General features: G+C 39.0%; 1 protein-coding gene and 1 long non-coding RNA gene across 5 annotated transcripts in view; one reads left to right on the forward strand and one right to left on the reverse strand.

Annotated features, from left to right (window-relative positions):
- Positions 1 to 18997, reverse strand: part of LOC125129929 (uncharacterized) — a 119299-nt gene extending 100302 nt beyond the window's left edge. For 2 of the 3 annotated variants that reach the window (XR_007135601.1, XR_007135600.1), the window contains exons 1-2: positions 18806 to 18997; positions 3996 to 4038 (exon numbers count right to left, since the gene is read on the reverse strand). This is a non-coding gene — a long non-coding RNA (uncharacterized LOC125129929). The remainder of the gene's footprint in view (positions 1 to 3995; positions 4039 to 18805) is intronic. The other variant, XR_007135599.1, reaches the window with a different exon arrangement.
- A 28-nt stretch (positions 18998 to 19025) lies between these two features.
- DPH5 (diphthamide biosynthesis 5) overlaps positions 19026 to 27948 on the forward strand; it is a 35235-nt gene continuing 26312 nt past the window's right edge. Inside the window, exons 1-3 of one of the 2 annotated variants that reach the window (XM_047785172.1) lie at positions 19026 to 19184; positions 19395 to 19552; positions 25672 to 25796. In XM_047785172.1, coding sequence (XP_047641128.1) covers positions 19418 to 19552; positions 25672 to 25796 — 260 coding nt within the window. In that variant the 5' untranslated portion in view covers positions 19026 to 19184; positions 19395 to 19417. The remainder of the gene's footprint in view (positions 19185 to 19394; positions 19553 to 25671; positions 25797 to 27948) is intronic. The other variant, XM_047785171.1, reaches the window with a different exon arrangement.

Consider the following 27948-nt stretch of genomic DNA (forward strand, 5'->3'; position numbering starts at 1 on the left):
TGGCAGGTCCTATGGAAAGAGCTTAAGTTTTGGAATCAGTTCAAATCTGGATTCCACAACTTACTAGCTTTGTATCTTTGATTAAACTACTTAGCCTTCCTAAACCTTAATGTACTTCTCTGTAAAAGAGAAGACTTTACCAGAATTACGGTAAACAGAAGTGTTTTCCTTAGTCCTAGTGAGCTGTTCTAAAAAATGGTCAAATCCAAGGAGGGAGTTGTGGGAACCTATGGTTCACAGCCAAGCCAGACAGAAGTCGTTACGTAGTTTTATAATAAGAAATATACACATCTGGTCTTTGTCCACTGTTTCTGGCACAGAGCTCCTGAAACCTTGCAATTCCTTATATAAGATCCATAGAGGCATCTTTTGCTGTAATATTTGGTTTTTTGTCATCGAGTCCTGAAATAGCTCCAAAACCATAAATGTGACAGGAGTGTCTTGCTATTCCCAAGTCCCTTTCAATCTCACCTAAATTTATGTTAATGAGGTGACTTTTAGAAATCCCCTGAGGATGGGGGCTGCTTGTCAGGGGAGCTAACCATGATCAGGCAGTTGCAGCTTTCAACCCTACCACTTGTTTTCTGCAGAGGGGCTGAAGGTTGGATCAATCACCAATAACCAATGATTTAAACAACTGTGCCCATTTAATGGGGCCTCCACAAAAACCCAAAAGGAGATGATCTGGACAGCTTCTGGGTTTGTGGACACAAGGTGATGGCAGGGGAATAGTAAGCCAAGAGCATGAAGGGCGGTACCCTTCCCATACACCCTGCCCCAGGCATCTCTTCCATCTGGCTGTTTCTCTTATAATAAACCAACAATCTTGTAAGCTCTATGAGCTACTCTAGCAAATTAATCAAACCCAAAGAGAAGGTAGTGAGCGCCCCCAGTCTATAGTCAGTTGGACAGCAGCATAGGTAACAACCTGGACTTGTGACCAGCATCTTAAGGGGGGGCAGTCTTGTGGAACTGAGCCCTTACCGTGAGATCTGACCTTATGTCCAGGTAGATAATGTTAGAATTGAGTTAAATTTGTGGGATACCCAGTCGGTATCTGCTGAGAGGTGAAGAACTGCATGGTGTTGGAAAAAACACACACTGCACCTGGGGACCTACTACTTGTGACTGGTGTCTAAAGTTGGGGGCAGCATCCCAAGACTGAGCCCTTAACTTGTGGAGTCTTTGCCAACTATCCAGTTAGTTTCAGAATTGAATTGACTTACACAACACTCTGCTGGCTTTGGAGGACTGTCTGCTGTGGGAAAACCCCCTCAGAGAAAGTGTCAGAAGAACTGAGGTAGTATCGTAAGAGTAAAGTAGAAACAGGGAGTTTTACCTCCTCGTAAGATTTAATTTTTTATTCATATATATATATTTTTTAATGTCTTCTCTCAATCTGTAGCTTGACTTTTTTTTTTTTTTTTGTCTTTTGTCTTTTTGCCTCCTCTAGGGTCGCTCCTGCAGCATATGGAGGTTCCCAGGTTAGGGGTCCAGTCGGAGCTGTAGCTGCCAGCCTACACTAGAGCCACAGCAACTCGGGATCCGAGCTGAGTCTGGGACCTACACCACAGCTCACAGCAACGCCAGATCCTTAACCCACTGAGCAAGGCCAGGGATTGAACCCGCAACCTCATGGTTCCTAGTCGGATTCATTAACCACTGAGCCACGACTTTTTATTTTCTTAACAATATCTTTGGATGAGCAGAAAATTGTAACTTTGAAGTTTTGATTTATCAATTGCTTTTAGGTTGGGTTTATATAATTTTTTTTAAAAAAGCATTGCAATTGTAGATAGTAGTGATTATTTCTGAAGTAAATCAGCCATCAGACATTTTTATCCAACAAACTTTTATTAAATATATCCCACAGGTACATTCCAGTTGGCGGGATACAAAGAAAATACATAATTCCTGCTGTCAGGGAGTTTACAATTTAGGAAAGACCCAGACAAACCATTATAGTAGAGTTAATCAGGTTATAAAAGAAACAGGAAACACAGCAATGCCAAATGAGTAGGTGAAGAAGAAAAGCAGAGGCTCTGAAGGAGTGATACCAGGACTGAAGTATGAGAGCTGGGCAGGGAATGGCCGGGAGGAAGGTAGGAAAGGGAGACAGGACAGCATGGAAGGCGGAGAGTGGAGTGCTCGCCGGGACCTGATGCAAAGGTGAAATGCACATGGGTGAGGTAAGAGTTGCAGCTAGGGAGAAACACAGGCCAGAACATAAAATGCCTTACATACATTGTGCTAAGAAGTTTGGATTTTATCTTGACTGTATTGGGGAAGCACTGAAGGATTTCAAGCAGGGGAATAAAATAATAACAGATGTTTCAGGGAAAAAAATTGGAGCAATGTTATAAATAGATTAAATAGATGAGATTGGAATCAGTGATAAGAAGTGATAAGGTGATTCTAAACGAAAATGTTTAAGGGCTTGGAATTAGGATAGAAAGATGGAATTAGAATCAAGAGACACTCAAGAGGTAAAACTAGATTGGATTCCATTGATTTGAGGGGGTAAGCACTTAGGGAGGCATCAGAGTTTGGTCTGGATTGTGCTTCTCTCCATTAAAGGGAATTCAGGAAGAAAAGCATCTATGGTGGGAAGAGTGGAGCTCAGTTTTGCATACACTGAGATGATGAGAAACAACTAAGCGTAGCAGACACATGGTTGAATATATGAGATGGCAGGTCAGTAAAGTTACTGCAAGTCTAAACACAGACATGAAGGTCATAACTTTAACAATGATTCTGGAGTCAGGGGGACGAATAAGATCAGCCAACTGGAGTTGGAGAACAAGGAAAGAATAAGACCAAGAAAGAATCCCCAAAACACCAACATTTGAGGAGTAGCTGGAATTAGAACATAGGATTTTAAGAGAAAATGGTGTTACAAACCAAGGAAGGATCAACAGAGCTGCAGAGAGCTAGCAGCAGAATGTATGCAGGTCCTTAGAGACCATGGTTTCACTTTAGCAGGGATGGAAGTCAGTGAAAATGGATTATGAAAATAGCAGAGATGTGGGATTTGAAATGACCTCTGACTGTCTTTTCAAAATGATGGTGTGCAAAAGGAAGGGAAAGTATTGGGAAATCGCTGGATGGGGCAACAATGAGAGGAGAGTTGTTCTGATTACTTTTAAGATGGATACACTCTAATATGCTGAAGGGAAAAAGCCAGCAGTGAGGGAGTAGCTGAAATGATGGACGAGGATAATGGATGAAGCAAGGGCTCTATAAATGGGGGAGAAGAGATCAAAGGAGATTAAGGGAAGGGAGTAGAGGGGTACATGTTCAACAAACAATATGAGCGATACTGTACTCTGAGCGGGAAAAAAATAATGGTAGGAAAGGCAATACAAAGAGAAAACTTAAGTTACAAGTCAAACTACTTACAAGGAAGTACGCCTGGTAATCTGAAAAATGATGCAAAACAAGCCATAATTTATGTACATTCTCTACAGAGGAATGATATATATAATATCAGGCCCAGATAAGTATTATTTCCATGCCATGTTTCCTTTTCCTGATGAAGCCAGGAATTAACTACTGTAATAGATACATAAGTAGAGATTCTGTTTCTGCTGAGTATGCAGAGGGCACGGATATACTGCAGGGGTGTATTTACATTTTAAACTAGTACTCGCTATTCATTTTTCTCTGAAAAGTTTCATAAAAATAGTCCACAAAAACTGACTGAATTCAAATTTTCAATAGAACTTTGGCAGTTTTCATGGAAAAAACAACAACAACAACAAAACAGTCTGAAATGATAGTGTTACATAGGTGGCTAGAATCATCACAAGGTGAGTGACTCATTTCTGCCTACCGATGCCACAGGGCACCTGATTCAAGTTCATGTCCAGAAAATAGGCTTCAGTAAGGGAACTTATAAAAATGGGGCTCACAGGAATCCCATTAACTCGAGTGCTATGTGCAAGACAGATATTTCCTAATGTCTTCCCAGAATCTAGGTAATAATACCCACTTACCTGTATGGATTGTATGGTCATCAAGTAACTTTCAAGTTGGTATCTGAAAGAAGAGATGTCCTATTTAGGAATAGGCACCCCCTACTTCTCCCCAAACACTAATAAAGTTGACAAAATGACATGCAACATTTTGTATACCAGAAACAGGTAAATGTAGTTAGTATGAGTCCACTGTTAAGAAACTGGTATTCTGGGTAACCTGGAAAATCCAGTTAACATGTTTGCCAGGCTGAAGTTCATCTGCAACAAACTGGGGACAACACCCCACCAATATATCCCCCTTAATCTGTGACATAAATAAACTGGTTATCTGGTGACCAGTCAAGCGTCCAGAAAGGGTTTCCTTGTGTTACCTAGATATTATAAAAAGAAGAGAATTAGACCAAGCTATTAGAGTAGAATCCAGTTCAATTAATCTCTTTCCCGTCTGTTCTCCCACCATATACTGCCTCTACCTTTATTAGAGCGTGTATCACTGTCTATTATCATCTTATCCCTATGGAACAGAGCTATTTATCTTGGTATTCCCACCTGAATGTAATCTCTAGAGGGTACAGACAGTAACTTACGCTTCTCTTTTTCCCTAAGAATACAGGACACATATGACAGACATTCAATAAGTATTTGCTGCATTGAACCAGGAACAATTAAGATCAATTAGGTAATACAGAGCTTCACATTAGTTGTGAAAGTATTAAGCTAAATCTCTGCAAGTGTGGACACCCAAGAACTTGTAAGAATCTGTCAAAAATGTGATCCAACAGAAATAAGTATGTCTAGCTCTCAGGGGTTTTGGGGAGAAAGATGTAAAATATTCCAAGTAATTTGGAGAAGTTAGTAATAACCTCAGCTCTCTATGTCTGTTTATTCCTGTGTCCAGCTGGTTACAAAAGGGGAACAAAATATCCCACAGCTCATTCTACTTTTGTTGAGTTTAATCAAAACTGCATTGCATGTTTACAATAACTAAGTTATGACAGCCCTGGAAAGAAAAACTAGATGAGAGCTTTTTAAGGATCCATTTCTTTGTGGTTTTAAACATTAAAGTGAATGCAGAGTGCTATTAACTTAGGTCTGAATTTATTTTATTTTCCTGACATTTGACATAAACTTCTTCTTTTTATTTATTTATTTTTTAGTTTTATTTTTTTTTGTCTTTTTGCCTTTTCTAGGGCTGCTCCCACGGCATATGGAGGTTCTCAGGCTAAGGGTCAAGTCAGAGCTGTAGCCACCGGCCTAGCCAGAGCCACGACAACTCGGAATCCAAGCCGCATCTGCAACCTACACCACAGCTCACGGCAACACCAGATCCTTAACCCACTGAGCAAGGCCAGGGATCAAAGCTGCAACCTCATGGTTCCTAGTCAGATTCGCTAACCACTGAGCCACGAAGGGAACTCCAACTTCTTCTTTTTAATGACCACACCTATGGCATGTGAAAGTTTCCTGGGTCAGGAGTTGAATCTGAGCCACAACTGCAGCAACACTGGATCCTTTAACCCACTGTGCGGAGCTGGGGATCGAACCGTCACCTCTGCAGCGACCCAAGCTGCTGCAGTTGGATCCTTAATCCACTGCGCCACAACAGGAACCCTTGACATAAACTCCTAAAAGCGAGAAACAGGTTCCAGTTTGGATCAACATCAGGTTTTTAATCAATCTCTGTCTTCTCCTCCTCCATTTAATGATGATCATGGTCACCCATGTGGATTTATATAATCAATGCATCTCAACTTATTTTGCCATTGAGGACACTCAAGACTGATTTTTACTTCATGCACAAGTCACTACAATAGTTTACCAAATCACCTCCCTGTTTCTAGCCTCTCCCCTCTCAGTTCCACTAAGCATATTTACTTAACTGCTCTTGTTAGGCAGCCTTTCATTCTACAAACATTTATCCAGCATCAATTATGAACAAAGCACTGATATGGGTGTTATAGAGGAGATAAAGACAAACAAAACAGTGCCCTTGCCCTTCAAATCTGCAGTCTAACTAAAGAAATAACAAGCAACAGTAGTAAACATTAAAGGATAAGATTCCTACAGAATAAAGTAGAGAAGGAGCATTCCAAGTGGATGCGACAACACTGAGCAATGAGTGGCTGTGAAAGCTGGGCAAGTTAACTGGAAGCAATACAGCAGATGAGACCACATAATTAAAGAGGACTATAAACAGTGGGCAGGAACCTCAGCACATGCTGTCCAATGGAGACCACTCTTTAAAAGTGCTGTTCCAGTACATAATGATATGGCACTTTAAAAGAAAAACAAAAACAAAAAATCAAGTAACACAAGATCCAGGGTACCTGTCCAAGAAGTGGTACAGCAGGTGGACAATAGTGTAAGAAATAGAGAACTGGTCAATGGACCACTACGTGCAGCTGGGCAGGTCATATGTAGTCTACAGGAATGGTACTTCCTAAAGCTGTTCGGTGCACACCTGTTCAAAAGTACTCAGTGGCCCTGACAGTTTCAGACAGGTAAGTACTTAACTCTGTGTGAGTGTGTGTGTGTGTGTGTGTATGTGTGTGTGTATGCGTGTGTGCGGGTGGGAGGGGTGTCTAGTTCTGCAAAAAAGGAGCTCATTTACAGGGAGGTGGGTCTAAGGGCAGGACATGGGTCCCAGGGCAAGAAAGCAAGTCTCTCAGAAGACTGAAATCAGTTGTATAATCCAATCTCTTGAAATAACAAGGCAGAAATACAGGTCCTGATGAACCGGGTATAAGCAAGGAATTCTACTACTGAATTCTGAATACACAGAGTCCACAAAGTAGCCCAGGTAACAGGAAAGTGAAAAAATGATGCAAATATCAAGATTAGTATGACTCTGAGTATAATTTCTACGTAAGAATGCTTGCAACTTCGCTAAGAAAAGATTGGCCCCAGTCTCATACCATTATGCCCCAGACACCCCCAACTTACTGACGGAGTTTAACTGGCCAGAGAACAAAACTATTAGGAAGTCAAACATGCAATGCATCATAATTCAAGGAAAAATTGTTTGTCTTTATTTTTAAGATATTAATACCACTTTAGCCTCCTTTCATTACAAACAACACTTCAGTTACACTATAAAGTTTAAAAACTTTGAGCTTTAGCCTAGAAATGCATGTTTTCTGAGTACAAACATACAATGGCAAATGTATGTTTTTTGGCAGGGGGAGGGGGAAAGGAGAGAAGGACCCTGAAGGGCAGGGACTTGGACACAGAGAAATTGTGCAAAGCAACTGCCCAGAGAAAATCTTTGGTAACAACACAGCTAATGTTAGTTGTGCACTACACAGCAGGCCTTCCAATATACACTGTACTTACATTATCACATTTAACCCTCAGGAAACACCTAAAGGTAGTAGTATTTCTAAGAACTGAATGGTGACTACATACCAAACACTGTTCAGAGCAATTTATACGTGGTTGCACTTCATTTCATACAAAAGGCAGTCCAGGCTTTATTATCTGCATTTTACACATAATATATCCTGAAGACTCCGTAACTTCCCTAAAGTCACCGTGCTGGTAAAAAGAGCCAGAAGTCAAGTTCTGCAGTCATGACTTTCAAAGCCCAGGCTCTTCATCATAGCTTTTAACTGCTTCTGAATTGGTATTCATAGAGTAAACTATATCTTTGATGCTACTGTTCGAATTTCATCGAGTGTGTATTATTTAATGAATGTCCAAAGAGGAGCGATAACCAGAAGCAAAGATAAGATTAAAATAGATTCTATTTGAGTCTGGACCTCAACAAGCCAATTATTTTCAGAAAATTTAATGAGCCCTGATAATGAAGTGTTGAAAATTGCTGAGAAGAAACAATGCCATTCAGTTACAATAGAAAACTTTACTGTTAAACAAGCAAAAAACCAAATAAACAAAATAAAGTAAAACATAAGGAAATAAGGTTAGGGTGAATCATATCCTATGCCCGGGATTTAGAAAATGCAAACCAAATCCACTACAAGAAAATAAAGTTTGTGGAAACTCTGCAATTTGATATAGACAGGGGTTTAATTTTGGTTTTAAAAGTTTCTAGATTTATCATAGAAAAAAACAAACAAACAAAAAGTCTCCAAGTATTCTAAGTGACCATAATACTAAGTCTGAACAACTCAAGGTCTGTGCAGTATATTAGTAGACACATTTAACAACTTATGTGTTTTTTTTTAATTACTTTTTTTTTTTTTGTCTTTTTAGGGCCGCACCTGCGGCATATGGAGGTTTCCAGGTTAGGGGTCAAATAGGAGCTGTAGCTGCTGGCCTACACCACAGCTCACAGCATCTCTGGATCCGTAACCCACTGAGCAAGGCCAGGGATCAAACCTGCGTCCTCATGGATGCTAGTCAGATTTGTTTCCACTGAGCCTATTCTGGTTATGCGAATTTCCAGGCTTCAGGAATTACTGGATTACTCACTGGGTCATATTAAATGTGTTAAAGGAGGGTAGGAAAACAGGAGGATGACGGCAAAGGCATTTACTGGAGTTTAGAACCATGAAAACAAAGCAAAGCCCACAATGCAAAGGGCCCAGGTTGATTCCTGGTCTAGTCTTCTATATTCCAACCCACTTCAGGAGAAGTAAGTTGCTGAATTCTACAGTGTGTTTTAGCTAAAAGAATCCATTTCACTATGATAGCAAAACAAGTCCAAATTCACACAGATGCTCAAATAAACGAGCATCCTGACGACAGGGATTCTCTCTGGCATATCAATATTCTTTAGGTACAATAGTCGCATTTATTCCCATTGAAAGAAAGCATCTAAATTTGTAAATGGGTTTACTTATAAGTACCAATTCAGCATTTAAATAACACTGTGATGTTGTTAAAATGTTTTTGCTTTAAAAAAGTAAATTTAGGAGTTCCCATTGTGGAGCAGTGGAAAAGAATCCGACTAGGAACCATGAGGTTGCGGGTTCGATCTCTGACCTTGCTCAGTGGGTTAAGGATCCAGGGTTGCCGTGAGCTGTGGTGTAGGTCGCAGACGTGGCTCGGATCTGGCATTGCTGTGACTGTGGCATAGGCTGGCAGCTGCAGCTTCGATTAGACCCCTAGCCTGGGAACCTCCATATGCTGTGGGTGCAGCCCTAAAAAGAGAAAAGACAAAAAAAAAAAAGGTAAATTTATCATACACAAATTTACACAATGTCATGTGACAACCATATCTCAGTAGAGCTGAGGAAATATTGTTGGTATAAGTAAAGCAAAGAGATTAGAAAAATGATAGTGTTTGCTATTGTTAAAACTAAAAAATAAATTTGCTTAGAAGTGTTTTCAACTAATACTGACTTTAAAACACGTTCAATCCAAGGTCAGTTCCAAACTGAATCTTCAAGGGTAGGCAGGTAGGTGGGAGTTAGCCAGGTGAGGGAGAGAGGAAGTGGGAGTCCCAGGGGAAAAGAAGAGAAGAAGCTGTTCCAGGCATGTTCAGTATAAGCAAAGAATATCAAAGAGAAACGATACAGTGTGTATGGAGAACTTAGCAAGTCTGGGATCACCAGAGACGAATGCTCAACCTGAGAGATGAGGCTGGGAAATTTATTACTTAAAAGCTGAAACTGAACTACATAAGCTATAAAGGGAATCTATTTTCATCTGTAAAAGAAAGTTCCTCCCTTCTCTTTCAATATTACATTTTCTATTTTTTCATGAGCAAATTATTTTTACCTACTTCAATATTTTAAATCAGCTTTTTATTGAAAGATAATTTATATACAGTAAAACTCATCAATTTTCAATATACAATCCAGGGAGTTTTGACAAATATATAACCCCCACTACAATCAAGACATAGATGATTTTCATCACTTCCAAAAGTCCCCTCATGCCACTTGCAGTCAGTCCTTTCTCTCATCCTTGGCCCCTGGCCAGCAATGATCTACCTGCCACTAACTTTCCGCCTTTCATAGAATTTTATATAAATGGATCATATGATAAGCAAATAGACAACAAACAAAACCCTGTTTTCATCCAATGCAAACTTGATATTGTTTTATTAATATTAAATAAACTAAAAAAATGACTCAAGAAAAAATAGATTGCATGAGGTGATACACAATTATAAAGGAACTGCATACTAAACCACGATGAGTTGCCAATACACACCCACTAAAATTCAAAGGCCTCACAATACGAAGTATTGGCAAGGATGGGGAGGGACATGAACTCTCATCCAATGCTGACGAGAATGTAAATTGTATAAACACTCTGGAGAACTGTTTGGTATCATCTACTAAAGTAAAACCACATGCATCCTATAACCTAGCAATTCCAATTCCTGGGTATATATGAACAGAAATGAGTGCTTATATCCAAAAAAAGACAGAGGCAACTATGTTCATAGAAGATTTATTCATATTGACCCCAACTGAAAAAAAACCCTTAAATGTGTGATACAATCATACAACAAAGTATCATTTAGCAAGCAAGGACAACAAGAATTACTGTTACACAAAACAACATGGATGGCTCTCATAGAAAATTGAACCAAAGAAGCCATACATAAAGGAGTACACACATTTTTACAACAGACAAACTAAAATATGGTACTAAAGGTCAGATAATGGTTACCTTGGGTTGAGGGGGCGGTTAGCTGAGTGGGGACAAAAAGGAAGCCTTCTGGGATGTTGAAAATGCTCCATATCTTGATCTGGGTGATGGGTATATGGTTGTACATGTATGTGAAAATTCATCAATTTGTACATAAACATACAAATTTTGATTTTGAGAACTTTACCGTATGGAGGCTAAACCCAATCTGCCAAGCACTCTTTTACTCAGCTTCCTTTCTGCTGAGTTTATGTTGTTTTATGCAGCAGTAGTTCATTCTTTTAATTGCTGTATAATACAGTATAGTATGAATGTACCACAATTGTCTTTTTAATTGTTATTGGGTATCTAAAATGTTTTAAATTAAGTTTTTAGATCTCAAGTGATTACTTTTTCTGCTCATCAGTAGATTTTGTTTACTAGAATCCTAAGAAACAAAGTCCATCTGTATTGTAGCCATCTTCTACTTGCAGTATTAACATATTGCTTGGCAACATTTATTTGGTGCCAATCAAGTCTACAGTGCTAAACTCAACAACAGAATGACAGAAACAAAGACAGTTTTTCTCAGAAAGAGTACCTCAGAGTATAGTAATAATGTTTGCTTAGGACAATCTTGTGAATCAATAAAGTAGTCTATCTAGAGGACTGGTCTATGATGAATTGTACAATGATTTTGCAGAACTTTTGTGAGTGAGCAAAAAAACAATGAGAATCACTCTAGGTGAGAGATCAGGCTGATTATCATATTACAAACAGATGGACACTAGAGAGCTATAAAATTAATTTCAAATTCCATATCTGCCATGTTGATTGCGTTTTTACTAATTGTCTGACATGATGCTAAGCCTTTTATATGTATTCTTTCATTTACCCTCACAATGATCTGATGAGGGACAGTATATTTGGGGGGGGGGGGCGCTGCCCCATAGCATATAGATTTCCCAGGCTAGGAATCAGATCCAAGCTGCAGCTGCAACCCAAGCCACAGCTGAGGCAATGCCAGACCAACCCACTGTGCCTGGCTGGGAATCGAACCTGCTGATCCCACTGTGCCACAGTGGGAACTCAAGGGATGGCTTTATTATCTCTATTTCACACGAGACAACTGAGGTTTAGAAAGAGAATGCACAACTGAAACTGCATCAAGCCCCTGTGTCCCTGTTCTTGGAAGTAAAAGGCTTTTATTGTAGTTTCCCAGGCCTCTTTTTAAGTCTCAAAAAGCTGGCTCAAGAGTTAATGATTAGGAAATGCGAAGATGTTGAAACAAACAACAGTTGTTGGGGTAGGAAAGTGGTAACAATTCAGACTATAAATCCACCACAGGGCGGAATCAAGGAACTCCCAGTCTCCTGACATATATAAAGGCCTGACACATAGTCCTAAGCTATGTTTTTATGGGAAGCAAACCCCCACCAGATGAATATGCTGACCACAAGCACACAGACCCTAGACTGAATGAAATCAGAAGGTTGATGATGCTTGAAACTTCTCTTTGATGCCAACCAGTTAAGAACTGTGCCAGAACTGATCACCCTGCATGCAGCTCCCTCCCCTACACTGCCTTCAAAACCGCTTCCCTGAAAGCCATCAGGGAGGCTGGGTGTTTTGAGTGTGAGCTCCCTCTTCTCCTTGCTTGGCCTCCTGCAGTAAACGCTGTATTTTCTTCCACTACAACACAGTGTCAGTAGATTGGCTTTACTGTGAGGGGATGAGCAGATCCAAGTTTGATTTGGTAACACAGTAAACAGAAACACCTAAACTTAAACCAAGATCTGAATAACACCAAAATCTGAGGTTTTTCTTTTCTTTTTTCTTTTTTTTTTTTGCCTGTGCCCACAGCATGTGGAAGTTTCCAGGCCAGGGGGTCAAACTTGAGCCACAGCAATGATAATGCTGAGTCCTTAACCACTAGGCAACCAGGGAACTCCCCCAAATCTGACTGTTTAACCATTATGCAAACTTCTCTTTATATAGGTCTTTCCTTATAAGTGACTTAGAACACATTACCATATGTAGATGTGTACTCATTCACTCAATATGCATCTATTGAACATATTTGCCAACACCGTTCTGTTTGTTTCACATTAGTAAATTGAACAGAATAGCAAACTCCCTGCCCTTGTGGTGCTTATATTCTTGGAAGACATGAACAATAAAGATAATATGTGAGTAAATTATACAGATCTGTTAGAAGGTCAACATGTGCTATGGGGGGAAAGAGCAAATGAAGTGATTGGAAGGGCCAGCTTTACATAGGGTAGGCCTCGCTGAAGAGATAAATTTTGGGCAAAGATTTCAAGTGGAGCCAGAGCCACACAGATATCTGTGGGGTGTTGATAGTGGGGAGAATAGTAGGAAGTGAGGTCAGAGAAATAGATGAGTAGTTTAGGGAGGGTGTGTGTGGGGATTGATAGACCACGTCTAAAACTTTAACTTTTGAGTAAAAGGGAAACCGCCCTCCTTCTACCAAATTTCAGCTAATTGAGATGTTTCCCTCAATAAGTCTTTAAAATTGTATTATAGTTGATTTACAACGTTCTATCAATTTCTGCTCTACAACAAAGCAATCCAGTTTCTCTCTCTCTCTCTCTCTCTCACACACACACACACACACACACACACACACACACGTATATATACACTCTTTTTCTCTTATTATCCTCCATCATGTTCCATCACAAGTGATTGGATATAGTTCCCTGTGCTATACAGCAGGATTTCATTGCTTATCCATTCTACATGTAATATTTTGCATCTACTAATCCCAAACTCTCAGTCCATCCCACTCCCTTGCCCTCCCCCTTGGTTGGCAACCACAAGTCTGTTCTCCATGTCTGAGAGTCTGTTTCTGTTCTAGAGATAGATTCATCTGTGCCATATTTTAGACTCCATATGTAAGTGATAGCATATGGTATTTGTCTTTCTTTTCCGACTTACTTCACTTACTATGAGAATCTCTAGTTCCAACCATGTTGCTGCAAATGGCATTATTTTGTCCTTTATGGATGAATGGTATTCCGTTGTGCATAGGTACCACATCTTCTGAATCCATTCATCTGCTGATGGACATTTAGATTGTTTTCCATGTCTTGGCTATTGTGAATAGTACTGCAATGAAAACAGGGGTGCACATATCTTTTTGAATGAAAGTTTTGCCCAGGAGTGGGACTACTAGATCCTACGGTAGCTCCATATTTAGTTTTCTGAGGAAACTCCAAATTGTTTTCCATAGTGGTTGTACCAATTTACATTCCCACCAGCAGCATAGGAGGTTCCCCTTTCTTCACTAAATAAATCTTAAAAGGGCAGGATGTAGTGTTTTAAGCGTAGAAAAAAGAAACTATGTATCCCTGATTCTACATTTTAGCAATAAATTTTGGAGGAAGGAATTGTCAAGTATAAAAATTGGGTTAGAAACAAAGAAGAAAGTTTACACACACAAGAAATATCTTGTGGAGCTACTTTACACAAAAACATTGGGCTGTAGGTGACTTTCTTACAATCAGTTCTCACGCTGCTCTTTCAATCTATTAAGGTAGGGTTAACGACAACAGTAAAAATAATTCCATGTTTTTTCATGGAAAACAGCTATGGATATGAAAGCTTTTTTAAATAATTATGCATTATACATGATCACATAATGCAAATGTATAGATGAATAAATAAGATCACTGACTAAAGAAACAATGACTTTTTTTCCCTCAAGTAAGCCAATACACAATAAAGTAACTCAAAAATTTTTCTTAGTAAGTATAACTCCTCCTAAAGCAATGCTCTTTAATTATAACATATTTGTGAAATGTTAGAAAATAATGACAATCAATTCAGAGTCTCTGACCTCTATGAATATTTATCATGTTTTCCTCTAACAAAGAAGCAATCTCTGGGAATATGTAGCTTAAGAGTCCAGCTTCACAACTAAATAATATTTGCAATAAGATCGGATGGAGTTTACCCAGCCAGTAGTCCTGATGTCTTCTTTTCATCAGACACACAACAAACTCAAGCAGGAAAACTGGAGGATGATTTCTTTCAGATATAAGGTAATTACAATTTGCTCATAATGTAATTCAGTGACTCAACTATGCTATCATCACCTTAACACAGAGCTACTATATGATGTGTTTATGACAATGGATGGAAAAGCCATCAATATTAGCTTCTCATGATTATCCGCATCTCTTTTTCACATTTTATGACTACCACTTAAGGGCTCAGATTAGATATAAGAAAGAATTTCTGATAGCCAGGGTACTAAAAATAAGAACAAAGGTAATAGAAACACCTTAAAGGTCTTTTAGGAAAAGCATGAACATTCACCCTTAGGGATGATTTGATATTATTCTACATGAAAGAAGAAATAGCAGAAGACTATGCAGGCCTCATCTATCCTTGTTCTTTTCTTCTTCTATTTTCTCCCTACAATCATAGTTCTCTATAACCACCACTCTCTCTTGTACTAAGTATAAAATTTCAAATTTGCTACGTCATTAGAAATAAACACGTATTCTACTTGCTCTCGTTATTATCAAAATAATGTTACACTGTTGATTGAAAATTAATCTGAAACTGTCTTAAAGCAAAATTCTCAAGGCCCTGTCTAAATTAGATGAAGTAATGATATTTAATTAGCTATATGCTTAGGTATGTATGCTGTGTTAATCTGTTACCTAAACAAGGGGGCTATCTTTTATGTAAAATGAAATCATGTGTTATTTATGCTTACAACTCCCTTGGAAATGCAACAATATTAACAACATGGATTAATGGCTGGGTGGATAGATATGTAATTGAGTAAATACAGCAAAAATATTAAAACTGTAAAACCTAGGAGGTGGCTATAAGGACATTTATTGTAAAATTGTTTCAACTTTTCTATATTGTTTGAAATTTTTAATGATAGATTGTTGGGGAAAATGCAATCATATTTGAAACTTATTTTAAATGGCAAGGGAGAAACCAAATCACACAGAATAACTCTGCAGAAAAAGATGAGTCTTCAATGCTTATATCTGTTGAGTTGGAGAGGAAAAAAGATTGCACCTTTACATTATCTACCTCCAGAAAAGTCCTCCAAATTCATCCTCCTACTGCGAAATAAAGGCAAACAGAAAAGTTTAAGAATTCTATAGTGAAAGTAAGTTCCTTTGACTAAATTTTGAAAAGTCAAACATGAAATTACTTCTGTATCTAAAAATACAATTCTTTTCTACTCAGAATAACTTCTATTTCAATATAGATTTCCTCAAAGGAGATAAAGCCTTCTTTTGGATTACTAATTATTCTTACTGGAAATGTCCTTTCCCTGTGAAAATCTAAAAACAGAAACATGTTAAAAAAAAAAAAATGACCAGTACAGGGAGTTCCCGTCGTGGGGCAGCAGAAATGAATCTGACTAGTATCTGTGAGGATGCAGGTTCGATCCCTGGCCTTGCTCAGTAGGTTAAGGGTCTGGTGTTGCCATGAGCTGTGGTGTAGGTTGCAGATGCGGCTCAGATCCCCAACTGTTGTGGCTGTGGTGTAGACAGGCAGCTGTAGCTACAATTCAACCCCTAGCCTGGGAACTTTCATATGCTGCAAATGCAGCACTAAAAAGCAATTAAAAAAAAAAAAAACAGTACGTTGGAAAATTCACCTACTAAATAGTATGCATGGAAGTATATGTGATGTGTGTCATAAGGCTTTCAACATAAATGACTTTCTAAAGTGTGCTAAGCAAGGCATGTTTATGTTTGATAATCCTGTCAACGATTTTTCGGTAATCATCCAGAGCATACCACTCCCTGCATTTCATAAAGATAGAAAAAGACATCATAAGAAATCACCTAGCGATTAATGGGTAAATAATGGTCTAGTTAACATTTATTGAATACCTACTATGTGCCGGAAACTGTGCTAAGCCTTATGGATGAGAATATGAGTAAAATACAGTTCCTAACTCCATTACATTGATGGTTTTGTAAAGAGAACATACATAAAAGAATTACAAAATACTTAAATTGATGATAAGTCCATGTATGAAGTGTTACTGTAATGAAAAGAAGATACCTAACCTAGCCTGGGGATCTCTAGGGCTGCTTCCTGAGTTTAGTCTTCAAGAATGATAGCAGTAATTTAGGCAGGAGAGAATGGGAGTGGGTATTCCACGTTGAAGTGGCTGCCTGACTAAAGGCAGCGAGGCACAGAGCAGCATGTGTGGGCACAGAGGGTGAACTGCTAGAGGAAAAGCTCATGGGATGTACTGGAGACAGTTGCCACATCATGGGTGATTTTGTGGGATATGTTAAAGGAGCCTGGACCTTCTCTTGGCCTCAAAAGGATTTAGAAGGGGAATGACATTTTCAGATTGTTTCTGAGCTAGATCTCCCTGGCTCCTGAAAGAGGGATGTATGTGAGGGCGACATGCTGACAAGCTGCAGGAGTGACATGAGGACCTGAACCCAGACCGTGATGGCAGGTGTGGTTTCTACCAAGAAAAACCAGCATGATTGTCAAATTAAAATGTGAGGTGACTTCCAGATATCTGGCCTGGATAAGCACCTAGAGATGACAGTGTCTTCCAATCAAAGCAGATAACACAGAGGAAAAAGCCAAGTTGAAAGGTTAAAAGATGGATTCAGCTTTGGATGTGTTAGATTTGACATGCCTCCAGGTTATCCAGATGCTTTCCAGCAGAAAGTTAAATACAGGATGTTGAGGAGGGGTCTGAATGGGAGGTTGAAATTTGAGTCTGCAAACTATTAAAGGTAACTGAAATCATGAAAGTGAATAGTCAAGGCTTTGTTTTTGTTTCTGACTTTAGCCATTCTAATAGGTGTGTAGTAGTTATCTTATTGTGGTTTTGATTTTGATTTCTCTAATGTCTAATGATGTTTGGCATCTTTTCAAATGCTTATTTTTCTATTCATGTATCTTCTTTAGGGATGTGCTCAATTTTTTTTCACATTTTAAAAATTGGGTGTTTTCTTGTTATTGTGTTTTGAGAGTTCTTTATATATTCTCGATGTAAGTGCTTTATCACACATATGCTTTGCAAATATTTTCTCCCAGTGTATGGCTTCAGTGTTTTTTTGAAGACCGTAGCTTTTATCTTGTTGGGGTACAATCTTATCATTTTTTTTTCTTGCATCATGCTTTTGTATTGCACTTCAGAAATATTTGGAAGTAGGTCACCAATATTTTCCCCTGTTTTCTTCTGGAAGTTTTATGTTTTCCACTTACATCTATGAGACATTTTGAGTTTAATTATGTACATTGTGTGAGGAATGGATCAATATAATGATATTGGAAAGAACGGATCATTAAGAGTGTACGGAACAGGAGTTCCCCTCCTGGCGCAGCAGAAACAAATACGACTAGGAACCATGAGGTCGCAGGTTTGATCCCTGGCCTCGCTCAGTGGGTTAAGGATCCAGCATTGCCATGAGCTGTGGTGTAGGTCGCAGATGAGGTTCCAATCTGGCACTGCTGTGGCTGTGATGTAGGGTGGCAGCTGTAGCTCGGATTCAACCCCTAGGCCGGGAACCTCCATATGTTGAGGGTGCGGCCCTAAAAAGCGAAAAAAAAAAAAGAAAAAAAGAGTTTATAGAACAATAAAGTCAAAGAGTGGACGGAATTCGGGAAGAAGAGATAAAGCCAAGGCCAAAGGAAGCAGAGTTGAGCAAACAAGACACAAGCCATTGTCGGAGAAACACAAGGAACACTGAGTAATCAACGCTATCTTGGATGAGGTCACTAGTGACCTTAGGAAAAGCATATTCAGTCAAAACAAATAATTTCGATATTGGAACTACTTCTAACCAACCACTTTAAGAATTCCCCGTGGAAGCACTAGGTCTACATTTGAAATCCCTTAGCATTCTTAAAGGTCACTTCTCTGGGCACACGAGGGTCTGGGCTTCCCGGCACTGACAGTGAGGATGACTGAGGCAGATTCCAGTCACGCCACTTGGGGCACTCCAGAATGAGGTCCTGGGGACAAACCCAAGGAATCACTGCCCCGCTGGGAAATCAGAACCAACACTCATCACCAGGTCTTCCAGGCTGACACCTCACCAGGGAGGCAGCTGGTTAAAATACAATCGAATGAAAAGGCGAGGATGGGAATGTGTGCACTTGGGCAATCCCGGAGAAAATTAGGGAAATTCCTTCCACCCGCCCCCCCCCCCCCTCCTGCGTCTGGAGGAGACGCGGAAGGCGTGTGGGCTCCTCGGCCCAACCTCGCGGGCGGCTCTTCAAGGGTAAAGAGCTTCTGCACTTACCCGGTCCCAGGCTGGGCATGTTTAAGCTAGGGGGATAGTGGGCCGGCCTCGTCCCTTCCCAAAGGCCATGCTGAGGTCACTGATCAGACTCCCCCTGTCCGGCTGACCTTACGCCTTCTCACCCCAGCAGCCTACGGGTCATTCCTAGGCGCGGCGAGTCTCCCCGCCCAGAGCCTGTGGGAGCCACCCTCCCAGCTAGTCGTAAAGTGCCGCGAAGCGCCGGCGCTTTACGGCACCGTAGGTGAGGGCGACGGCGTGGATCCCTGCTCAGCGCACATCCTCTGCTTGGGCACTGCTTCTGGGGAGCAGCGGCTTTTAGGGAGTTGGGGAAGACAGGGCCCCAACTACGATTCTTCCAACGGTAACCATCTGTTCCTAGGTTTGTGTAACAAGAGAGAAGGCGGTTAGGGTTGTTTAAAAACACTCCAATCCTTATTTAAAAGGCGTGAGATTAGGTTCTTAAATCTCCCTCCTGTGATAGGCGGTCCCTCCCCGAGCTGTTTGGGTTTTCGTCTTGGTGTTCACCTCTAGATTTTTGGTATCGTCGGTGTAGCTGGCACTTGATTTTCTTGTTCATTTCGTCCTGCAGTCGCCCTCCCCCTGGACTTGGAAATGCTTTACATGATCGGTTTGGGCCTGGGAGATGCCAAGGACATCACAGTCAAGGGCCTGGAAGTTGTAAGACGCTGCAGTCGAGTGTATCTGGAAGCCTATACCTCAATCCTGACTGTAGGGAAGGAAGTTCTGGTAGGTGCCCAAGGCTTTCCAGCCTTCTAGGAAGAATGATATCTAACAGCTGAGTTTTAGTATGCTACGCCGTACCGACTTTTTCACGTCTGTTGGTTTAAACCGATTAAAACACATCCCGTACTCGTTATGAATCTGGGTATTACAAAATTGGGAGTCATACACAAACCAAGTGATTTGGAAAAGGAAAGGGACCTTTTTTTACTCTACAAGTCTAATTGTGTGGCTTTTTCCATTAAATAGGAAAGGAGAATTGTTTTACACTCCTGGGGATGGTTATCAGAATCCGCTATTTCATGAGATAGCCAAGAAATCCTTTCTGAGTTGAATGCTAATGAGGTGCTTATTCAGCCTTAATGAGTTGGTTATGTATTCAGGAACCGAGCTGAAAGCTTATCCCTTTGAAGTATTTCCATAGAGAACGGTAATCTCCTTTCTGTCTGTATCCTATCCTGAGAGAACTTACCTTTAAATAGACATCTCCCAGTTAAGGCTTATACCCATACACTTGGGTGTATTGAATGAGCCTGGATCTTAGTAACCAGGGAATTTGCTAGTGTATCAAACATTTACCTGGTTCTGGTTAAGGGCTCAGTAAATTTTGGAGGAAGGGTCAAGTTCAGGTTCATTGTCAAATTTCTTACAGGATTTTAGCATAGTGTCTGGCACAAAAGTGTTCAGAAACATGGTTCGTTAATAGATATATTTCCAAACATCACTATATCTCAGTTTCTTCATTTGTCAAATGGAGATAATAGCTAGTTGGAAGGCTATTAATATCATATCATTTCTTAAGGTGATGTATTTGAAAGTGCTTTGCAAATTGAAGTGCTAACTAAATGTTAATTTTGGTTAAGACTTTTTAAAGTATTTTTTCCCCAAAAACATACTTGTAAAATTATTACCTAAAGGGTCAGGATCTAGAGCTGGGCCCAACCTCACCTACAAGTAGATTATGTGTATTTTGTTAAAGTGCTAGAATTCTGGAGTTCCCTTCGTGGCTCAGAAGTTAATGAACCTGACTAGAATCCATGAGGATGCGGGTTCAATCCCTGGCCTCACTCAGTGGGTTGGAGATCCCGCTTTGCTGTGAGCTGTGGTGTAGGTCACAGATGCAGCTTGGATCCCACATTGCAGTGGCTGTGGCTGGCCTTAGCACAAGGCTGTGAATTCTACCCTTAGCCTGAAAACTTCCATATGCCTCAGGTGCGGCCCTAAAAAGCAAAAAAAAAAAAAAAGTGCTGGAATTCTGTTCCTCCACAATAATAGGTGCTAATGTTTTTTGAACACTTCCTATGTACTGTTTTAAATGCTTCATGTGTAGCACAGGTTTATTGTTCTGTAAGTATTGTTCACATTCCTATAGGCACAGAGAAACTTACCCCAGGTTATACAGATAGTGAGTGATACAGCCAGAGTATGAACCAAAGCAATCCTCAGGTGAGAGCCACCACTTGTGACCCATCTGTGTCTCTGTACTCTTAGGGATAGATAATAGCTTCACAAAATGAGACTTCACAGAACACCCACAGAGAAGTTAGCACTCAGGTAAAGTGGCTCAGTCCTGGGTGTTAAGGTATAAACAAGTACAGACATGCCTTATATAACTCAGTGAACTCTCAGAACTGCTTTATATTCAGCTACTTCCTTTTGTCTTTAATTTCTAACTTTTCTTTCTTTTTTAGACAAATTAATGTTAAAAATTGTTGAGAGGCGCTCATACAGTCTGGTCTTAATAACTTTGGATAATTATTACAGAGTGGAAAACGATGGGAAAATTCTGTTTTCTGTAATGAATATAATACTTTTATCACTAATTACACAAAATAATTTTTTATATAGACGGCACAGATGGATGTTGCTAAAAAAAATTTAGAATTCATTTGTTCTTATGTTGAAAGTTATTATTTTCAAATTGCCAAAAAGGTGGTATTATTTGTATGTTCTCTATTCTTCAAAACTGCTGTGTTCTCTGTCATTCAAAACTGTTATGTTCTCTATTATTCAAAACTGCTTAGGATTGTGATTGGAGGGACAGGAGAGGACAGTAAAGAACTTTGCATTGAGAAAAACCAGGCCATCAGCTCTGACCTTCATTAACTTCCTATTTATCCTTACCCTAAATCTGAGTCTGTCTTCCCTCCAGTCTTAGGAAATGACTTGTAAGATGAGGTTTTCCCTCTCTTCAAGTCCAACACCATTTAGATGGGTTTTTTCCCAAATTTCTTCTCTTTTACTCTAGAATCTTACTCCTATCAATTAGTCTTTCTTCTTTATGTTTGATTTATATTAACATCCTTCTCCTCTCCTCCTAAAACCTCATTCAGATACAGTTGATCCTTCAATAACTTGGATTTGAGCTGCACAGATCCACTTGTATGCAGATTTCTTTTCCAGTAGTAAATACTATAGAACCCCTTGATCTGGGGTTGGCTGAATCTGCAGATGTGGAGGAACCACAGGTAGAGAGGGCTGACTCTAAGTTATACTTAGATTTTTGATTTTGATGAGAATTGGCACCCCTAACCCCTGCATTGTTCATAGTCAACTGCATTGTCCATTCTGAAAACTCTTTTCACCCTCTTTCCCCCATAGTTATTATCATTTCTATCTCTTTTTACAAAGCTTTTTGAAATAGCAGTATACTTTATTGTTCCCCACTTCCGATCAAGTCTCAAGACTCCTACAAGCTGACTTCCATTCCTCTGAAACACGTCTCTGTTTGTTGAACAGTTGTCTAGTAGCTGAGAACCCCAGAGGATAATTTTGAATTCTTATCTATTTTACTTATTTTGATATGGTTGACTACTTCTTGAAACTGGCTTTCAAGACATGACTTTCTCTTGGTTTTAGTCCTACTTTTTTTTTTTTGTCTTTTTGCCATTTCTTGGGCCACTCCCACGGCATATGGAGGTTCCCAGGCTAGGGGTCTAACCAGAGCTGCAGCTGCCAGCCTACGCCAGAGCCACAGCAACACAGGATCCGAGCCGTGTCTGCAACCTACACCACAGCTCACGGCAACGCCGGATCGTTAACCCACTGAGCAAGGGCAGGGACCGAACCCGCAACCTCATGGTTCCTAGTCGGATTTGTTAACCACTGCGCCACGATGGGAACTCCCCTACTTTTTTTTTTTTAATTCTCCTTTGTAAGTTCCTTGTCCCCATTCCTACTTTATTATTACTATTTTTTTTTTTCCTTTGGCTGCGCCTGTGACATGTGGAAGTTCTCAAGCCAGTGATTGAACCCAAGGCAAAGCAGTGACAACCCCATATTCTTAACCACTAGACCACCAGGGAACTCTTCCCCATATCTACCTTTTGTTTTGTTTTTAAGATTTAGTTCTTACATTTGTTTCTATATGCTACTTTGAACCTCTGTTCTTCTGTGTTTTGACTAGGTAATATATTAAATAGTTCGAAATTCAAAAGATCCTAGAAGGTTTATACATCACAAGATTTCTATCTCAATTCTTTCTGGAGCCAGTCATTTCTAATTTCTTGGATATCCTTCCAGAAATAGCCAAAACTAATTTTAGCTTTTAGTTTTTACCCTCTTTCCCCATATATAAACTACACAAACTTAAAACCAAGATTGAAATGTCTTCATTTTCACAAAAGGAGAAGATTAGGGCTGAGATTGTATAAAAACTGCCTAATCAGTTATTGAATAATATATAGTATAAGTTTAAAATCATTTGTGAAATGGTGGTGCCTGATTTTGTGTTTTGGCTTTTTTTTTTTTTTAAATCTCCTTTTTTTTTTTTTTAAGCGCCACACCTGCGGCTTATGGAGGTTGCCAGGCTAAGGGTCAAATCAGAGCTGTAGCTGTTGGCCTATGCCACAGCCACAGCAACGCAGGATCCCAGCCATGTCTGTGATCTACACCACAGTTCATGGCTATGCCAGATCTTTAACCCTCTGAGTCCAGGGATCTAACCTGCAACCTGACATGGTTCCTCGTCGGATTTGTTTCTGCTGTGCCATGACAGGAACTCCCTTAATCTCTTTTCTTGACCCTGCCTAGCTTCCATGTTCACATAGCACATTCGGTGTGGTAGTTAATTCCTTATGAGACAACATCTCCATAGGGCAGAGTCATGTGTGTCTCTTTCACCACTGTTTGCCAGCATCATGCATAGACTTTGGCATGGAGGTTGTGCACAGAAGTATTTTTCAACTGAGTGAGTGAACAAGTAAATAAATAAATAAGTAGTTAAATTAAAAATAGGGTAGTACCCATCTCTTACTGCTTTTATTATCTCTTCCCTTTTTCAAACATTTGATTATATTGAGGTGTTCTCTTTAAGGAAGATTTTATTTTTTAATATATAATATTATAACTGCCTACCCAACAATAATAGCATAAATATTCTTCTCAAGTGTACAGGGGACATTTTCCAGAATAGAGCATATATTAGAGCACAGATTGAGTCTCAACAGGTTTAAAAATATGTCTCATATAAATTACCTTTTCTGAACACAACAGGTGAAGTTAAGAATCAACAATAGAAATAAAACTAGAAAATTCACGAATTTGTAAAAATTTAAAAACAACCCAGAGTCTACTCTTAAATTACCAATTGATCAATAAAGGAAGGTTTTTTAAAAATAAATATTCTGTCATATCAATTAGATAGTGAAATACTTTTCTTGGGTTAGGATAAGTGGTAAATGTGGAGTGATGCATGATACAGGTCTTGAAGAGAGAGCGGATTTTCTGTTAAGTCATTTATAAAATATTGGTTACGACTGCTGCTAGCATTAAGCTAGTAGCATGTGACTCCTTGATCTTTAAGAAATGTTAAAAGTTCAGAAGAAAACGTCTTTTTTTCTGATGTTTGATTTTCACAGTAATCATGTGTGTGCTCTTATGTATGTGAGTATGAATATTCTGCAACTGTTAGGTCAGCTGGGACAAAATTAAAGCAAGGTATATAAAAATGAATGATTAAGAAAAGCTTTGTAGTAAAAGTGAAAATAAAACATTTTTCATCTGTAAGAACATTGTCATTGAGACATTCTGGGACATTATCTCTAAGAACATATGCAGAGAAAAGGAAAGGATCTTTTTTCACATTTGGGGAAGTTTCTGGTTAAGTATTTATAAATAATTATCACAGAACTATAGCCTTTATCTTCAAATGCTTAATTTTTTGTTGATTTACTCATTTGTTTGACAAATATTATTAAGTAGCATATACTCTTCCATTATAGCAGTCTTCATAGCTTTTGAATATGTTATAATCCTTAGGACTAAAATAAGCTCAAGTATGTAAGAGATAGTGTTATTTATTCGTGCATCCACTTTTACCTTATTTGAATTATATATTACTGAATAGGAAATCAGTTATAAGATTCATGATCTTGCTTAATGGCTTACCACATGACCCTTCGCACACTAGCTCAGTCTTACTTATGTGCTGCTGCTCCAGTTAAGGTCAGCCTCTTGGGTTTTATCTTTAGAGTTGAACTTCTGGGGATTTGTTCACAAACCGGTTTGTATGGAGACTTCCTATATATTGAGAATTCTTTTCTTTCTCCTGCAACTCTGCCTTTTTTTAGCAGGAACTAGGAAATACAGTTTTAAATGAGTCTTTCCTGCAATTATAGAGGTAAGTTTTCTGGGTCTATAAACAGCTATATCTTAATTTTCTATTATTTCTCATTGAAATTACCTTTATTTTAGTGAGAAACCCATAGGTTTTTCTCAAGGAAAACTTAATAAAACCAGTTACCAAGTATGTTTATAAATATTGTTTAGTATGTTTATTTTGTACTATTGTGTTTCTGAAATAAGGCTCAAGCATACATGTTCTCTTTTCATCCTTCAGTGTTAAGCCCCATTCTGTTAGACCCAAAGTTAAAGCTTAATTTAAAATGCAAAAAGCCTCAGATGTTAGGAGGTCTACGTTCTCTTGGGATATTCAGATAGCCCCACAGACCGAGTTTAATTACAACATGATACAGAATGTTAGCTCACTGATGAGTCCTATTCCATGGTCTGTGTTTGGATGGTTGCCAAGATTTGCAGCAGCCCCAGACAATGGTGGTTTTGTGTATGAGTGTGTTGAAATGGTCACCTGCTGTCTCGTTTTTATATTGGACTTAAATCTATAGGAAGAGTTTTATGGAAGAAAATTGATTCTTGCCGATAGAGAAGAAGTGGAACAGGAAGCAGATAATATTTTAAAGGATGCTGATATCGGCGATGTTGCATTCCTTGTAGTTGGTGATCCATTTGGGTGAGTCAAAGCAGATATTTTGAGCTTTAATTTATTTACTTTTTTAATCATTAAGAATTATTTTATTACATTTAAAACTTTATTTTCTAGGTTCTGATAGAGGCCTCTGTTTAGCTAGGCTCTGTCTAAAATTTTGTAGTTTAAGCCTATGTTGTCTGAGATTAATGAAGAAAATCGGCTTGGAAAGGTTGTCGTAGTCATCATGTATCACTTACATTGGTTATCAAGTGTCAACTCTAAAGTTTATAGTGTTGCTTCTGCCTTTTTTTTTTTAGAAAGTCACTTAGGGCACTAAATAACAAGCGTATCATTATTACATTAGCAAGACTCGAACCTGCTATTTATTTTGCAGGTAAATGCAAGTGCTTTGTCCTAGGGTTTTTTCTTTTTACTTTTTTAATCATCTACTATTTCGCAATACTGTTGAAACTTTACTTGCCTTGAATTTATTATTTTTATCATTTCTCAAGCCTCAGATTTCAATTTCTTACGTCCATTGGGAGCTCCGTTCTTCCCTATTACTAAAATGATGGGCTCCTGCTTGTCTCGTCAGGCATCATCAGTCTCTCATGTCAAGCCAAACAGAGGAATTCTTTGTCTCCAGCTGCTGACCCAAGATTTATGTCACATATTTAAGAAACATAAGGGCAATTAAATCACTATGAGCCCACCACCAAGGATATTTTTCAAAACAATGAAGTTACATGTGCATGTGTCTGTCAGAAAGAAAGTAGTTTTATATCAATATGAGGTGCCAGAGATTATGTATCATTATTACACTTGGTTGCAAATGGTATCCAGTCACTGACAAACTCCAATAGACCAATGCTGCTTGCAGGCTGGTGCCAGCCCACACACTTACTAATCCATGATGCAGTAACAACAGAAATTCAGGTTAAGCATTTAGAAACTTTTATAGCAATTTTACAAAGTACTTTTGTCTCTGCTGAAACTAATAATAAGAATTTGGAGCTTGTATTTTGTGTTATTTTGTATTTTATTTTCTAATAGTTTTTTTTTTTTTGCATTTTACATGACAATTTAAAACAAAAAAAATTGTCGTTTCGCTACATTTTGAGAAGCACTAATATGTTTTTTTTGTTTTTTTAAATTAGAGTATAGTTGTTTTACAATGTTGTGCAATTTCTGTGGGTCAGCAAAGTGACCCATTCATACATATATATCTGTCCCAAGAAACTGGATATGGTTCATTGCTTATCATTCTAAATGTAATAGTTTGCCTCTACTAACCCCAAACTCCTAGTCCATCCCCCTTCCTCCCCTCTCAAGTCTGTTCTCTATGTCTGTGAGTCTGTTTCTGTTTTATAGATAGGTTCATTTGAAAAACGCTGTTATTGATTTTTCTTTTACCAAGCTCTTCATTTATTTCCCTTTCTTTCCACTCTGGCAGCCACTATTCTACTTAATCCAAGCTCTCATTATAATAGTTTAATATAGTAGCCTTTTACCTGGTCCAAGAGAGTGTCTTAACTCATTATCTATGTTGTGGTCAAACTCATATTTGTAAATCCATAATTTAAAAATCTTACCCAGGGTCAAAATTAGACTGTTATTGGCTCCTTTATTGGCCAGACCTGAAAAATACTGTCCAGTCTGCTCTTTTGCTGGGGTCCTGCCACCGTTGTACTGAAACCCACATTCACATCACCCAGTTGGCAGCTCCCCAGTCATCAGGGTTTCTTACCGTCACGCATTTGTTCACACTGTTTCCTTCATCTGTAATGCCCTTTGCCCTACTTCTGTCAGAAACCAAACTATTTTTCAGAGCCCAACTCAAACATCACATTCTGTGTGAGCTAGTTCCTAATTACCCCAGTCAGAAGTTACAGCTCTCCCTAACTGCTGACATGCTATTCATATTAGTTTTTATATATTACCTCACAAAGGATTTTTATGTGTATATTTCCTCTTTAGATTTGTAGGCTGTCCTTCATGTTTTTATCTCCCTAGCTTTCTTCACAATTCTTTGGCTTAGAGTAGACATCAATTAAGTATTAAGTGAAAAAGTTGTTAATATTTTGCCTGAGGTTGTGACTGAAGAAGACCAGGTGTCTTCTTGACTGACATTTATCCATTTAGCTAATGTCTTGTGAACACCTATCTCATGGGCAGCATTCCTACATGCTGAATA

Source organism: Phacochoerus africanus, chromosome 6, assembly GCF_016906955.1.
Source record: "Phacochoerus africanus isolate WHEZ1 chromosome 6, ROS_Pafr_v1, whole genome shotgun sequence".
Classification (NCBI taxonomy): domain Eukaryota; kingdom Metazoa; phylum Chordata; class Mammalia; order Artiodactyla; family Suidae; genus Phacochoerus; species Phacochoerus africanus.